The following is a 13,686-nucleotide window of genomic DNA, read 5'->3' as shown; positions in this document are numbered from 1 at the left end:
TTTTATGATGGGGAAGTGTTCTCTATCTAGGATTGTGACTCTTGCTCATGCGCGGGGCCAATGGGAGAGCTTGAGGGCATCAAAGTGGGGTGTCATTTTCACATTTTATGGGGACAAGCCGGTCATTTTGCACCTCAGGTGTCTGGCGCAGGGCCCACAGTCCCAGATAGACGTGTTTTGCCCTTTTATGCTTTGATCAGATAGAAGTATAGAACACTACACATGGACTTCCACCTATAGTGAAGAGATTCCCATCATGGACCCAGTCACCCAGAGTCCAATTACAGTGACTTGTATTTCAACAATGTATGGTATTTCTTTTGTTTTTTAGTGGGGGTGGGGGTGGGAGTGGGAGTTGGGTTTGGTTTAGGAAGGAATTTATTTAGTGAGAGAACGAGTCCGAGAGTGCGTCTGATAATGGATCATTATTTTCTCAGGTTTCCTGTCCGATATGGTTGTCCTGTTCTTCTCATAGTGGGGTGGAAATGACGACTTAAGCCCTGCATCGTCATTTCCAACCCCCCATGAGAGGAACCAAACAACCATACCGGGTAAGGAACCTGAGGAAAAAAATTCATTTGATGACATCTATTGAAGTGGTTTTGTCTATAGAATATTTCTAAACTGTTCTATTCCTTGGGAACATTTCTGTGAATAAACACTTTTGGTAACCATTTTTTGAGATATATTTTTACTATATCATGTTCAACCCTCTTTTAATGAAAATACCCGGCTCCAACCCTTTTCGATTCATGTATCTCTTGTGATATCCAATAGGGGGATTTGGTTTTTCATTTTAGGGGTGACGGAGCAGTCATTTCACACTTCCTGTGTCTTCCTTTTACCAAAAATAAATTAATACAATATGTAATACCACATTCAAATTTCTTAGATTAGTATAATATGTTATACCACACATTCAAATCTTTCTATAATCCCACCCGATTTAATGTAATGTTGACTATCAGATGGGTGGACTTGCAACCAAGAGAATAAACACAAAAGAGGGACCGGAGATGGCTCCAGTGGGATCCTTCAATATCTAAGCAAAGCCCCAGCCCATGTACAAGTCGACACAATACCACCCATAGATTTCCTATCCCATACCATAACAACTAATTATCCTATTAAGCCACAGCCCATTAGAGACAAAAGCCACAACCCCCCTCCCCCCATCCAAGGCACCTAGGCCACAACACTGCTAATCTTCACCAAGAAATCTGAATCCGAATTTCCATTCAAAATGGTACCCGAAAAAAAAAATCAGCTTTATAAAAGTATACAATTCGAGGAACCAAAGGGCGCAAGGCGAAGAAAACATCCAGCATTGTGTGTGGATGTATTGGGATCTGGTTCATAGAGCCAATAATAATAGCGTAGTCCAAACATCAAGATGTAAATTAAAAATTACACAACCAAAACTAAACTTTTGCTACCAAATCTATGTGTGTTAACATAGTTAAACTTTGCAATGCACCAAGATAACGAAGGATAAGAGATTATAGATTTTAGTGACATTATATAAAATGTGAAACTGGAGACTATGTGGGAGTAGAAGCCCTAAACAAGTTGCTCAAACAAAAACAAAAAATAAAAAAGTTCAGAAAAATTATGAAGACAAAACAATATGACCGACTCACTCTTACCACCAACATCATTCCTCTAATCAACTTCCTCCATCTTGCTCTCCTCATTTGCGTCTTCCTCGAGAGCAGGCATATCAGATTCTTCACCGCCTGCTTCATCCTCATCAATGCTCAGACCCAACTTAAGCATCCTGTGAATTCTAGTGGCGAAGGTGTTGGGATCATCCAAGCTGAACCCAGAGTTCAAAAGGGAAGTTTCAAAGAGCAGCAAGACCAAGTCTTTGATCGACTTGTCGTTCTTATCAACTTCAGCTCTCTTCCTCAGCTCCTCCATAATGCCATTGTCAGGGTTGATCTCCATGGTCTTCTTGCTGGACATATAAGAACCCATGCTGCTGTCCCTCAGAGCCTGCGCCTTCATGATCCTCTCCATGTTTGCTGTCCATCCATATTCTCCTGTCACCAGGCAGCAAGGAGAATCAACAATTCTGTCAGAGACAAGCACCTTCTCCACCTTGTCACCCAAAATATCCTTGATGGTCTTGCACAGATTCTCAAAGGACTTCTTCTTCTCTTCTTTCTGTTTCTTCTCTTCCTCCGTCTCATCATCTAGCGTCAGACCTTCCTTGGTTGCAGAGACAAGCTTCTTCCCGTCATATTCTTTCAATTGCCCCACAGCATACTCATCTATGGCATCAACCATGAACAGAACTTCATAGCCCTTCTTCTTTAGCCGCTCCAGGAATGGGGAATTCTCAACGGCCTTCTTGCTCTCACCAGTAATGTAAAAGATGTCCTTCTGGCCCTCCTTCATCCTGGTAACATAGTCCTTCAAACTAGTCACATCATCACCACTCTTGGTTGAATGGTACCTGAGCAGATCAGCTATCTTGGTCCTGTTCTGGCTGTCCTCGTGAATACCCAGCTTTAGGTTCTTCGAGAATGCCTCATAAAACTTGCCGTAATCCTCCTTGTTCTCGGAGATCTCAGTGAACATCTCGATACACTTCTTCACAAGGTTCTTCCTGATAACCTTAAGAATTTTGTTCTGCTGAAGCGTCTCACGAGAGATGTTAAGTGGGAGATCATCTGAGTCCACAACACCCTTTACAAATCCAAGGTAATCAGGGATCAACTCCTCGCAGTTGTCCATTATGAAGACCCTCCGGACGTAGAGCTTGATGTTGTTCATCTTCTTCCTGGTGTCAAACAAGTCAAATGGAGCCCTCTTTGGCACAAAGAGAATAGCCTTGAATTCAAGCTGCCCTTCTACAGAGAAGTGCTTCACAGCAAGATGCTCCTCCCAGTCGTTGGTCAGGCTCTTGTAGAAAGAAGCATACTCATCCTTGGTGATCTCCTCAGGCTTGCGCAGCCAGATGGGTTTCTGCTTGTTGATTAGCTCCCACTCATGGGACACCTCCTTGACCTTCTTCTTCTTGGATTTAGTCTCCTTCTCCTCGTCTACTTCCTCAACATCACCCTCTTCTTCTTTCTTGGCCTCCTCATCTTCGTCATCACTTACCTCCTTCTCCGTGGTCTTCTCAGACCAGAGATAGATAGGATAGCTGATGAATTCGGAGTGCTTCTTCACAAGATCCTTTATTCTTCTCTCTTCCAAGTATTCCATCTGCACAAAGAATTAATTGGTTAACATCACAGATGAACCAGTAAAACAAACACATCGACAGCTCTAGGTACAAATTAAGAGCAAGGAAATAAGTTTCTACATTTAAAAAATATGTCAGATTACCAACCTGGTCTTCCTTCAAGTAGAGCGTAATTTTTGTTCCCCTTCCCAGCTGCTCTCCATTAGGATCAAGAGTAACGGTGAATGAGCCACCGGCTTGCGACTCCCATATGTACTGCTCGTCGTCATTGTGCTTGCTAGTTACAATCACTTTCTCCGCAACGAGGTAAGCCGAATAGAAACCCACACCGAATTGTCCAATCATGCTCACATCAGCCCCAGCCTGGAGGGCCTCCATGAACTCTTTGGTCCCAGACCTAGCGATTGTCCCCAAATTGTTCACCAAATCTATACAGAAGAGAATAAATATGATTGTCGGTTCAACAGAGATTGCATAACAAAAATTAGAAATACAAGAAAATCCACACAAAAAAAAAAAAAAAAAACATTCTATACTGATGGCATGAATGGTGAGACTACTTACCAGCTTTGGTCATCCCAATACCACTGTCAATAATCGTTAAGGTTTTGTTAACTTTATCAGGAACAAGCCTGATGAAAAGTTCCGGCTGTGCATCGAGTTTGCTCTTATCCGTCAAGCTTTCAAATCTGATCTTATCCAACGCCTGTTCATTCCAGATCCATATACAACAACAAAAAAGAATAAAAACTCAAATAAGTAAAACCCTAATTCATCTAAGAAAAAAAAAGTAAAACCCTACAGCCGAAGAGTTTTGTTTGGAGGGGGAGGTGGGGGGGGGGGGGAAGAAAACCGAAGAATACTAATTGCATCAACGAAGGCGTTTACTCACATCAGAGGAATTGCTAATGAGCTCCCGGAGAAATATCTCCTTGTTGCTGTAGAAGGTGTTGATAATCAAGCTGAGAAGCTGGTTGATTTCTGCTTGGAAGGCAAAAGTTTCTGTTTCTCCCATCTGAACTTCCGCCATTGTTGCCCACTACCAACCTTCGAAACAAAAGAAACGATCAGAGATCGGGATTTGAAGATGGAAGATTAGAGAGATCAGAGACCCGAAGCCTACAGAAAAGTTAGATGAACTAATGACCCAATGAAGGACGAGGGCAGTTATTTATATCTGGTTCTAGGGTTTCTGAATTCTTGGGGCATTAGCTTTCTCGAATGTTCTTGACCCTTTTGTTTGATTCCGATCTAACGCTGGATGGAGGGCAGCAGCTTTCTAGAATGTTCTTCGCCTTTTTTTTTTTTTTAATTCCATCTGACGCTGGAAAAGTCCTCACCATTGAATCAGATCCGTTACTTTCGACCTTAACTTATGGTCAGATGGAAATTGTTCAAGCAAGGAATCTCATCGAGTCTCTCCGTGAAATTTTTGCCAATACTGAGGGATTGAGAAATCAACGGTTGAAACTATTTAATCATGGTAATCTTGACACATGCTGATAAACTTTGAATGGTACCCGTTGATCATGGATTTAAGCATTGCTATCGAATGATTGGTCAATCGAGATATTGGTGAATACCACCTATATCTGGCCAATACTGATCAGTGGTACAAAAATCAAGGAGGGCAGAATAGTAAAAAAATGGTTTTGAGATCTTTAGGGGCAAAGTCCTTGATCTAATACCATTAATTGTAAACAACCGTTAACTAGGTTGGTTGGTAGTATGCTAGTTGAGTGCATTGCCCCCATGACTCTTGGTAGTTGTAGATTCTCACCCCTCTTGGTCATTTATGTACGATGCCATTTTAGTGGCCTATGGACCCTCGTAAAGAAGGAAATACTAAAAAAAGAGACTTTAGGGTCATTATTTTTAGAAAAAGTTTGACAGGGTATTAAACATGTGACATGTATTAATAATCTAGAGTACTCATGAGCTAACAGAGAAAATGAATCAAATGGCAATCAACTGATCAAGTTTTTCTTATCAATGGTTTCTTGCACAACCCACCAAGAAGTGGCTTCACACACAGTTCAAATTTATCAGAGATTGCATAAGGGACTAGGGAGGTAGTAGAATTTAAAACGTAATTAATACAATCTGTGATTTCAGTAACCAACGATTAGAAAAGTCATATTATCTTTTTATAAGGCTTAATGAAGTAAGATATTGAGAAAGACCTTCCTAAGTGGCCTACACACAAGTAAATTTGGCCTTCAAAAAAAAGACTAAGTTTCCCTTAACCTATAGAGGACGGTTCACCCACCATCCTAGGGTTCAAAAATTTTAGTATATTCCAAAATACTCTCTCGATACCCTTTCCTACCCTCTCACATCCCTGGTAAATGGGATCCCACTTACCATGGGTAAAGGGAAACTCGGTCCTTGAAAAAAAACACACCAATCCTTGGAAATGTGAATTTAATTGGGCAAGGCTTCAAGGTATCTTCCACATGATATCCTTTATGGGGCTCGAATTATGTGGGAAAATAACATTTATATTTTTTAAAATATTCTAAATTATTATAAGGGAAAAGATCCCTACTTGGTCACACGCCCCGCCCCCTCGCTGGAGGCCAATACATAGGGCACCATGATATGACACCCTTATCCCTAGGTGGATACTGAGACACCCTTACCCCTGAGTGGATCTCGAGACGTGATCTCCCACTGGCACACATAGAGACCATGCAACCAATTAGAGATCTCTTACCCTTATTATTATTGCTTCTTCTTTTTTGGGGAAGGGGGGGGGGGGGGGGTTAACCGTGTAAATGCTTAAAATCTGAATTGGCTTTCCAAAAGGATGGAAGAGTGCATGATGTACAAACAACAAAATAAGCAATACAACCTAAGAAAGATGAAATCTAGGTAATGGGTACAATGAATTAATTCACAGCAAGACAAGGTACTCGTTGAGCAATGACATTTATTGATATAGGTACAATAATCATCTGGAAAAGATTGAAACAAGAACTAACAATGTGAATGATTCTATTAAAACTCGTTGTAGTAAAGTTTTTTTAGGGTAAAATACTCCCTCTAGTAAAATAACTAAAAATACCTCATGTCCAATGGAATGTCTCACCATGGATTGTTAAAAGGGCTTCACTAACTCGAATTGACGAGGTACTTTCATGGCCTAATATCTCTAAACTGTGTTACAAAGTCCATTGAAGGTTCCTCCTCATCTACTAAATGAACAGATACAGAGCACAAAATCTAAAAATTGCATTCACCTTTACTTCAACAAAACTCTCCCTTTACACCCAGTAGTAAACACTAATCTACATACCGGCGCCATTTAAAACCCATCCCAGCCCTAAGAAATTCAAAAAGTAACTTTACAAGATGGTGACTGTGGGATACAAAATTGACTACACCATCTTTACACTTACAAAATGGACTAAAACTCACAGTAGACTGTCTCATTGTGTCCCCCTAAAACGTCCAGGAAGAGCACCCAAGCTCCCAGGCCTGCTTGCTACCTCTGCTGCCCTCAAGTAAGCTTGTTGGGGAGATCCCTGGGTGTTGAAACTATTGGCAGGCACCTGCAGTTGGGAAGTACCAGAAGGGTTTGAACTTTGACTGGTCGTTGTTCTCGAAACTGGTGCTGATGGAGTTGGTTGGCCCATGTACTGGCTAAGAGCAGCAGAATAAGCCGAACCTGTGAGGCTTCCCCTCATTCTCCCTGTGGGATGCCAGTTCTGCTCTGACGAAACTTCCACTGACACATCTGACCTAGAAGCAGGTTGCACCATATTTCCTCCTCTCTGTTCACCCATTGGCATTGCTAAAGAAGATCCTGCACGGGGTAGTTGGAGTTGAACTGGCATCTGCTGGGTTCGGAAAGCAGGAGGGGGCCGAGGGGAAGGGGAGTGGAGGAAAGGGGAGTGCCTCGGCTGGCCACCCAATTGTGTGGAAGGGGTTGGTGCGAAATGAGGAGCTGGCTGCACCAGATTTGAAGGCTGGTTCATATTTTGAGCCAATCTCCAGCTCGGAGGCTGCTGCTGCTGGGTAAGCTGGGAGGAACTTCTGTAATAACCAGCACCTTGGCTAGTTGCTGGAAGGCCAACCCCCTGTGGCAGTGATTGAGTAGGAATGCGTGGTCGTTGTCGACCCCATCTCTGTCACAGAAAACATTGGCATCAGATGGAAACCTTAAACAGGTAAAAGGTCAAAATTTGTTTCATTTGCTTTGCTGAGTAAGAGGTCAGTGTTCTGTGCAATAACCATGAAGTAGAAAATAAAACACCTGCAGAAGACTTTGAAAACATTGAGCTATCCAGTTCCTATGAACTAATTTTGGGAGCGATCTTTTCTGACATCCCTGCTTGACTACAGGGCGTAAATTAATAGAAGGTTAAGCACATGATTTTAGTTTCCATTGGCCATTACTTGACACCATTTTCCATCAATTCAAAGATATCAATGACTAACAAGTTTTGGCCCATTCTATATATATAATGGGGAAGAAAAACCCAGATTTCCCACCAGGTCGGATAACCACAGCCCAATGTTATATGAACCAAATATGGAATGAGTAAACTTCATGATGATGAGAGAGAAACCTAAAGTTAGATTCCACAGACAAGGAGGTGATGTACCAACTACACATTTGGGCATACGACATTACGACATACCTTCCAAACCCATCATTCCAGTAGATTTCTTAGAGGCAAAGCCATATTGGATGATGAGCATCTAACTATGTCAACAGGAAATCACTAGGTGGGGTTAGGGTAGCATCTTTTTTTCTCTAGTTGAATGATAGCATCGTACAGTAGATGACCAACCAAACTACAGATGCCCATAGATTTCAATTCAGGAAACTTCAAGAGAAAAGTCAAACCTGTAACATTGAGGGATGCTGAATTGGCGCAATGTCTGCAGTTGCCAGAGGATTCATTAGCAACCTTGAGGACTGTTGCTGCCTTTCTGTCTCACCACCAACCGCATTGAAACCATCTGTGACCATTACACTCTGAGAAAGAGGAGGGGCACCATTTGGCAGCAAAGAACTCATGTTTGATCGCACCCGTTGATTCGAATTGGGCACTTGAGTCTGAGCAGGAAGAGCCTGAATAGCTACAGGACTTCTGCTGATATTTCGGGGTATTGCTGGCCTTCCAGTTTCGCTGCTGACAATTGAATTACCGAATTGTGACGGCTGTAACTGCATGTAGGGGGCAGAAAATTGATCTGGTTGTACAGGGATTGTGAGCTGAGTGGACCCCTGGGCATCAGCAGCTTCACAATTAAGGGCAGGAGAAATAGCATCAGTTAGCACAGGAGATGGCATGAAATTGGTTGGAGTGAATTCAGAAGTGCCACCAGCCACATGAGTGTCCACCATACTGCTGGATGCTGCTCGTCTAAGAGTGGCACCAGAAGTGGATAAGAACATTCTCTCCCAGAAATCATCTTCAAATTGAGGAACAGAATTTCGAAATCTCTCCCAGCAATCATCTATAATTTGAGGAGCAGAATTTACAACCACCTCAGCAGCTGTGTTGACCGCCGGATTCAGATTGGGAGGCACAGAATACCCATGAAAATTATCCCGAAAGGGTTTCCTGTCTTCAGTTTCACACAGATTTGCAGAATATCCTTCATCATCTTCCCCAGTAAGATCCATAACATTAGCTGGATTCTTTGAGAACCCATGCTGCTCAGGACCATCATTTTCGCAACTCAAAGTACCACTATGTAGCTGATATTCCTGGTCATTACCTTCACAGGCTGCCTTCCAGGACCCATCCACTGAGATAATCACATCAGAGACGCCCTCCGCTGCCTCTTTCAAGACCTGAACAAGAAATTCTAGGATTATTTAAAATAGGACAGATGCCCCACATGTGAGACGAATGACACTTACCTTAACCATATTCTGATCGATACATATGTCAGTGTAGCACACAGACTGGTTGCAATGAGCGCAGCGCCAGGATGGTCTTCTAGAGTTTATTTCCAGAAAGTTGTCATAATCGAAACACTGTGAAACACAAAGCACAAGTTGAAAAGAGTGATGGGGTTCAAAACTCCAGTCTACCATGACCTTCTGTGGACCATAGAGACAGCATACCAATGACAAGAGTCACAAATGCAGGAAGTCAGATCCACTATTATATGTACCCCACATTAGGCCAAGGTAAATCAAATGGGAGATCTTAGCTTGTAATTACTACATGCAGACTATAAACCACATTATTAAAAAAATTATGGATAAAGGATAAGGCACTAGACTGGAGTCGATTAAACCCATAAGCAACGTAAAAACAAATTGCTCAACACGCAAAGACATAATTGACCAGAGGGAAATAGGGTCATTACTTCCCATTTTGCACTCCAAGAGGCTGGACATGGTGGTTCTCTCCCTCTGCAAGTGTGGTCTGTGAACCATCATGTATTGGTTTACCATCTTAGTCCAACAGATAGGTAATATGAGTTCTCTTCAATTATGCACATAGTTGTCAAGGCGACTAGGCAATCTAAGGCATTGGGCATGCAATATATGCAATATACGCAATATAGCAATGATAATTCTATAAAATTTTATATGCAACATTGAAGCCATATCAATGCAATATGACATAATTATGTTAATTTTTAATAATGATCTAATATGAGAAAAACAACATATAATATACAAAACATAGGATATAATATAAGCATATTCATAAAAATAAAAAAATAAAAAAAGAAGAAGGAATAAACATAAATCAACGTACACTGCTGAAGTGTTAAAAAACTAATATAATATAAGGTGTGCTGTCACAAGGTGATGCTTAAGAGTCCAAGACAGTCGCCTTTCTTGCATCAAACAAGGTGTGTTGTCACCTTGAAGCTAAGAAATCGGCAACACCTAGGCGACGCCTTGACACTATGATTACGCAATGCCATTGTTATGTTATGCAACTCACCTGATGATGTTTGCAAAGATGTCCTTTGACAGGAGTTCTAATCCGTGTGTGGCTGTTAAAATAGTTTACACACATTGCAGATCAATTAGTAAAGCAACAATAGAATTAAAATGTCTTATGCAGTGCAAACATTATCCAACTTAACCACCAACCCCAACCCAAAACATGAAGGGCAAGTATCAATAATCGAAGCCTTTTAGTACCAGAACCTAAAATTGACTTTACTAGAAAAAAAAGTTGATGATTACATATGTTAAAAATGTTGTGGAGATCAAAATTGCATATTATATTGTAGAGGGGTTTAATGGAATTGAATTGAACTATGTACTTGTGCAGTGAATTATGAAATTTCCTTCCCTTCTCATTTTATTAAAAATATAAAAGAGTAAATTACACTGACCTTCCCTGACTTTTCTGACAATTACACAAACCTCCCCTGCGTTTCTGACATTTACTCATGTACCCCCTGAAGGCTGAAGCTAACGGAGTTAGTAAAAAACCTGTTGTGACTAAAATGCCCTTATATATAAAGGGCCAAAATTCCCCACCCCTGTGCAATCCCATTCATGCAGGCCACAACCCCCACTCTCTTATTTTTCTTCTTTCTTTTTCCTGCAACCTCACCCGCCCTCACCCCTCTGCAACCCCGCAATCTAAACTCTAATCATCCACCCTCACCTCTCTGCAACCCCTCTGCAAACTCAGAGCTTTGACTTTAAAATTATCTTTACTTAGAAATTAGAATTTGAAACAGAGGCAAATTCAGTTGAGATCTTGCCAAATTTAAGAGAACAATTGGTGAACCCAATCTAGTTAGATGTGAATTGTAAGATAACCCAGTTGTGTGTGTACAAAACAAATTTTTAGAAAGAAAAAGAGATGGTAACACCACCCAATGGGAAATTTTATCACTTCGCACCCATGTGTAGTTGTAGTTTCAGTACTTGCAACTCAAAATTACATGGTCTTTATTGCATCTGCATCTTAAAATTTAATTTTGATGGCACTTCAGCTTCTAGTTTTCTTTCTCCTTTTTTGGGGCTCATCATGGCTAGCATCCGTCACTGGTAGAAGGATTGTAGGGAATGAGACAGATCAACTTTCTTTGCTCAACTTCAGGAAACAAACTGATGATCTGTATGGAGCATTACATTCTTGGAATGATCCCATCCATTTCTGCAACTGGGTAGGAGTCACATGTGGGCGCCGTCATCAATGGGTTATTGGCTTGAAGTTAATAAAGAATGGCTTGGGTTATGGAGAACGATTCCATAGATATATGTTTCTGCTTGAAGTTAGTTATTGGTACTTGTGCATATCATAGTTGTCAAGGCGGCAAGGCAACCCAAGGCGGTGGAGGGGTGTCTAAGCGATTAGGCGACAAGGCGCCCGCCTAGGAGCCCTCAAGTGCTATTTTTATTTTCCCCTTTTCTCACATTATTTAGTGTGCTACAATATTTTAGTATGCTACAATATATATCTTATATCATCAAAAATCAACATTAAGCCTCCTCAAGTCATCATAAAGCAACATTAAATCTCCTCAAGTCATAAAAAATCAACATTATGCCACATCAAGTCATCAAAAATCAATATTAAGCCACATCAAGTCATCAAAAATAGCATAGAACTAGAAGACAACAGAGCTGAAGACACAACCTATAGGAAGTTTGAAAAAATCAAAACATACATTTGGCTTATACTAGTCTCACATTTGGTTTATACTGCTCTTAGAAAATATATTCTTATCTAAAAATAATTAAATTGCTCTTGATTTAGAGAGATGTTCTTGTTCTCTAAGAAGTTAGACTAGTCAAATGATTTTATTATTACATGAGGCTTTTTGTATTAGTTAGAGCACAAAACCAGCTTTCGAACAAATCCAAAATTGCTTAAATCTGATTTATATTGAAAAAGTTATGTTCTGGTCAAACCTTATTTGGTATGCGCGAATGCTGTCAAAATCGCTCTAAATGAAAATATTTTTTTAGATATCAAAACAAATGAATATTGTACCGCACTTTTGGTTTTTAACAATGTTTTACCATATTAAGATTTATAGAATTTTTAGATTTGAGAAAAACCCAGCATTTGAAAGTTGAAAATTTAACCTACCGCCAAAAAACTAGTTTTTGTTCTTGAACCCCGGGGGGGGGGGGGGGTTGACTTTTTATCCTTTTGGAAATTTATTTTTTATGAATAATATCTTAAGTAAATGAAAAATGATATTTGGCATAAATAAGGACCAAATACCGGGTTCGATACCAATAAAACCAGTGCCAGGCGCCAAGCAATAAGGCGGAGGTCACCTAGGCCCCAACAAAACACCTTGGACGCCTAGGCGACGCCTTGACAACTGTGGTGCATATGGAGGAAGTTTGTTCTATGCGCCTGTGTCAATCTTTTAGAAAGATATTTTCCCGTGATCTTCATCCTCAGCAATTGATAGAGGGGGGATGGGTTGATATTGTTTTGCAGAAAGTGGGGGAGTGGTTGTTCTCCCCTTATCCTATCTTTATCTGCAAGCTTATCTGTTCTACAACTCTGTTGCTCTTTTGGTTTTTCAGAAGTAGCTAGTGTTTTAATGTTGACGCAACTGGAGGTGGCGATGATGGTGTTTTAACCATAAATGCAGAGTCCTCTCTGCTCTCTCCTCCTCCCTTATGGGGTCTGGTCTCAGACTCTTACGTTCTCAGCCCTTGCGGCATGTGGGTAAATTTTGTTCAAATCATCAAATTGTCCAACCCCATTCTTGAAATGTAACCCGTTCATTCTTGCATTCATATGTCCAGTGCGCAAACAGGGCAAGGTGGGTGATCAATTAAATTTGCAGGTTAGGGTGTTTTTTGGGGACATGGAAGGTAGCAGAAACTAAGGGTGTCAAAACTAATAAACCGAAACCGGCAAACCGTTTACTTAAATGGTCTGGTTATAGTTTTAGAAATGACACCTTTTATTTAATCGGTTTGGTTCGGTTTAGGCCGATTAATCCAACGGTTTCAAACCGTGTAATCCAATTAAAACCGATTATAACCAAACCGTCTAACCGTTTAAAAACTTAACAACTTTTTTTTTTAATAAACAAAAAATCAAAACCTAGCAAGTAGCAACTACTAAGTAGTCATGTTTCTTCATTAATGATTTCCTTTTTCCGAAAAAAAATAAATTAATAACTTAGTAAGTAATAAGTAAGAACTATTATCTAATAACTAGTATTAATAAAATAGAATAGAAAATGTGTATAGAACCATCTAACCAAAACCGTATAGAACCATTTAACCGAAACCGTTTACCAAACGATCCAGATTTTGATTATGGTTTCTACTCTCAAGCAGTCAAAACCGAACTGAACCGAACCATTTAACCGAAACCGGACCGTTTAACAACCTTAGCAAAAACAATAGATTGAGTTAGCATTTCATTAAGGGCAAAAGGGTAACTTAAGGGGCAAAATTGTAACATCAACCCTACCAAGGGTAATATGGTCAACAAAAATTGATTTGGAAATTAAGCCATGACCTAACTTCAAAACACTATTGGACTGGGGCTGAGTGCCATGAAGTTTGT

The 13,686-nt window shown here is 40.5% G+C and overlaps 2 protein-coding genes across 4 annotated transcripts in view; both read right to left on the bottom strand.

Moving 5' to 3' along the window:
* Nucleotides 1-1,661: 1,661 nt before the first annotated feature.
* LOC122664772 (heat shock protein 83-like) lies at nt 1,662-4,281 on the bottom strand. Its single transcript, XM_043860747.1, has 4 exons — nt 4,086-4,281; nt 3,758-3,899; nt 3,341-3,621; nt 1,662-3,213 (listed from the first exon to the last, which is right to left on the bottom strand). The coding sequence occupies exons 1-4, from the start codon at nt 4,221-4,223 to the stop codon at nt 1,663-1,665; spliced, it is 2,112 nt and encodes a 703-aa protein (XP_043716682.1). The 5' UTR covers nt 4,224-4,281; the 3' UTR covers nt 1,662.
* A 2,138-nt stretch (nt 4,282-6,419) lies between these two features.
* Nucleotides 6,420-13,686, bottom strand: part of LOC122664685 (E4 SUMO-protein ligase PIAL1-like) — a 62,538-nt gene continuing 55,271 nt past the window's right edge. For all 3 annotated transcript variants that reach the window (XM_043860625.1, XM_043860626.1, XM_043860627.1), the window contains 4 exons: nt 10,120-10,171; nt 9,075-9,191; nt 8,049-9,005; nt 6,420-7,323 (listed from right to left, as the gene is read on the bottom strand). In XM_043860625.1, coding sequence (XP_043716560.1) covers nt 6,625-7,323; nt 8,049-9,005; nt 9,075-9,191; nt 10,120-10,171 — 1,825 coding nt within the window. In that variant the 3' untranslated portion in view covers nt 6,420-6,624. The remainder of the gene's footprint in view (nt 7,324-8,048; nt 9,006-9,074; nt 9,192-10,119; nt 10,172-13,686) is intronic.

Source organism: Telopea speciosissima, chromosome 6 (assembly GCF_018873765.1).
Source record: "Telopea speciosissima isolate NSW1024214 ecotype Mountain lineage chromosome 6, Tspe_v1, whole genome shotgun sequence".
Classification (NCBI taxonomy): Eukaryota; Viridiplantae; Streptophyta; class Magnoliopsida; order Proteales; family Proteaceae; genus Telopea; species Telopea speciosissima.
The sequence above is the reverse complement of the archived record's forward strand: the minus strand, read 5'-3'. Positions and strand labels throughout refer to the sequence as shown.

What these genes read in the sequence shown, in the direction of transcription:
- LOC122664772 (XM_043860747.1), bottom strand. Translation starts at nt 4,223, where the DNA reads ATGGCGGAAGTTCAGATGGGAGAAACAGAAACTTTTGCCTTCCAAGCA. An exon ending in TATTGGGATGACCAAAGCTG is followed by an intron (nt 3,622 to 3,757) that starts GTAAGTAGTCTC and finishes TCTTCTGTATAG; the next exon opens with ATTTGGTGAACAATTTGGGG. An exon ending in TCTACTTGAAGGAAGACCAG is followed by an intron (nt 3,214 to 3,340) that starts GTTGGTAATCTG and finishes TTCTTTGTGCAG; the next exon opens with ATGGAATACTTGGAAGAGAG.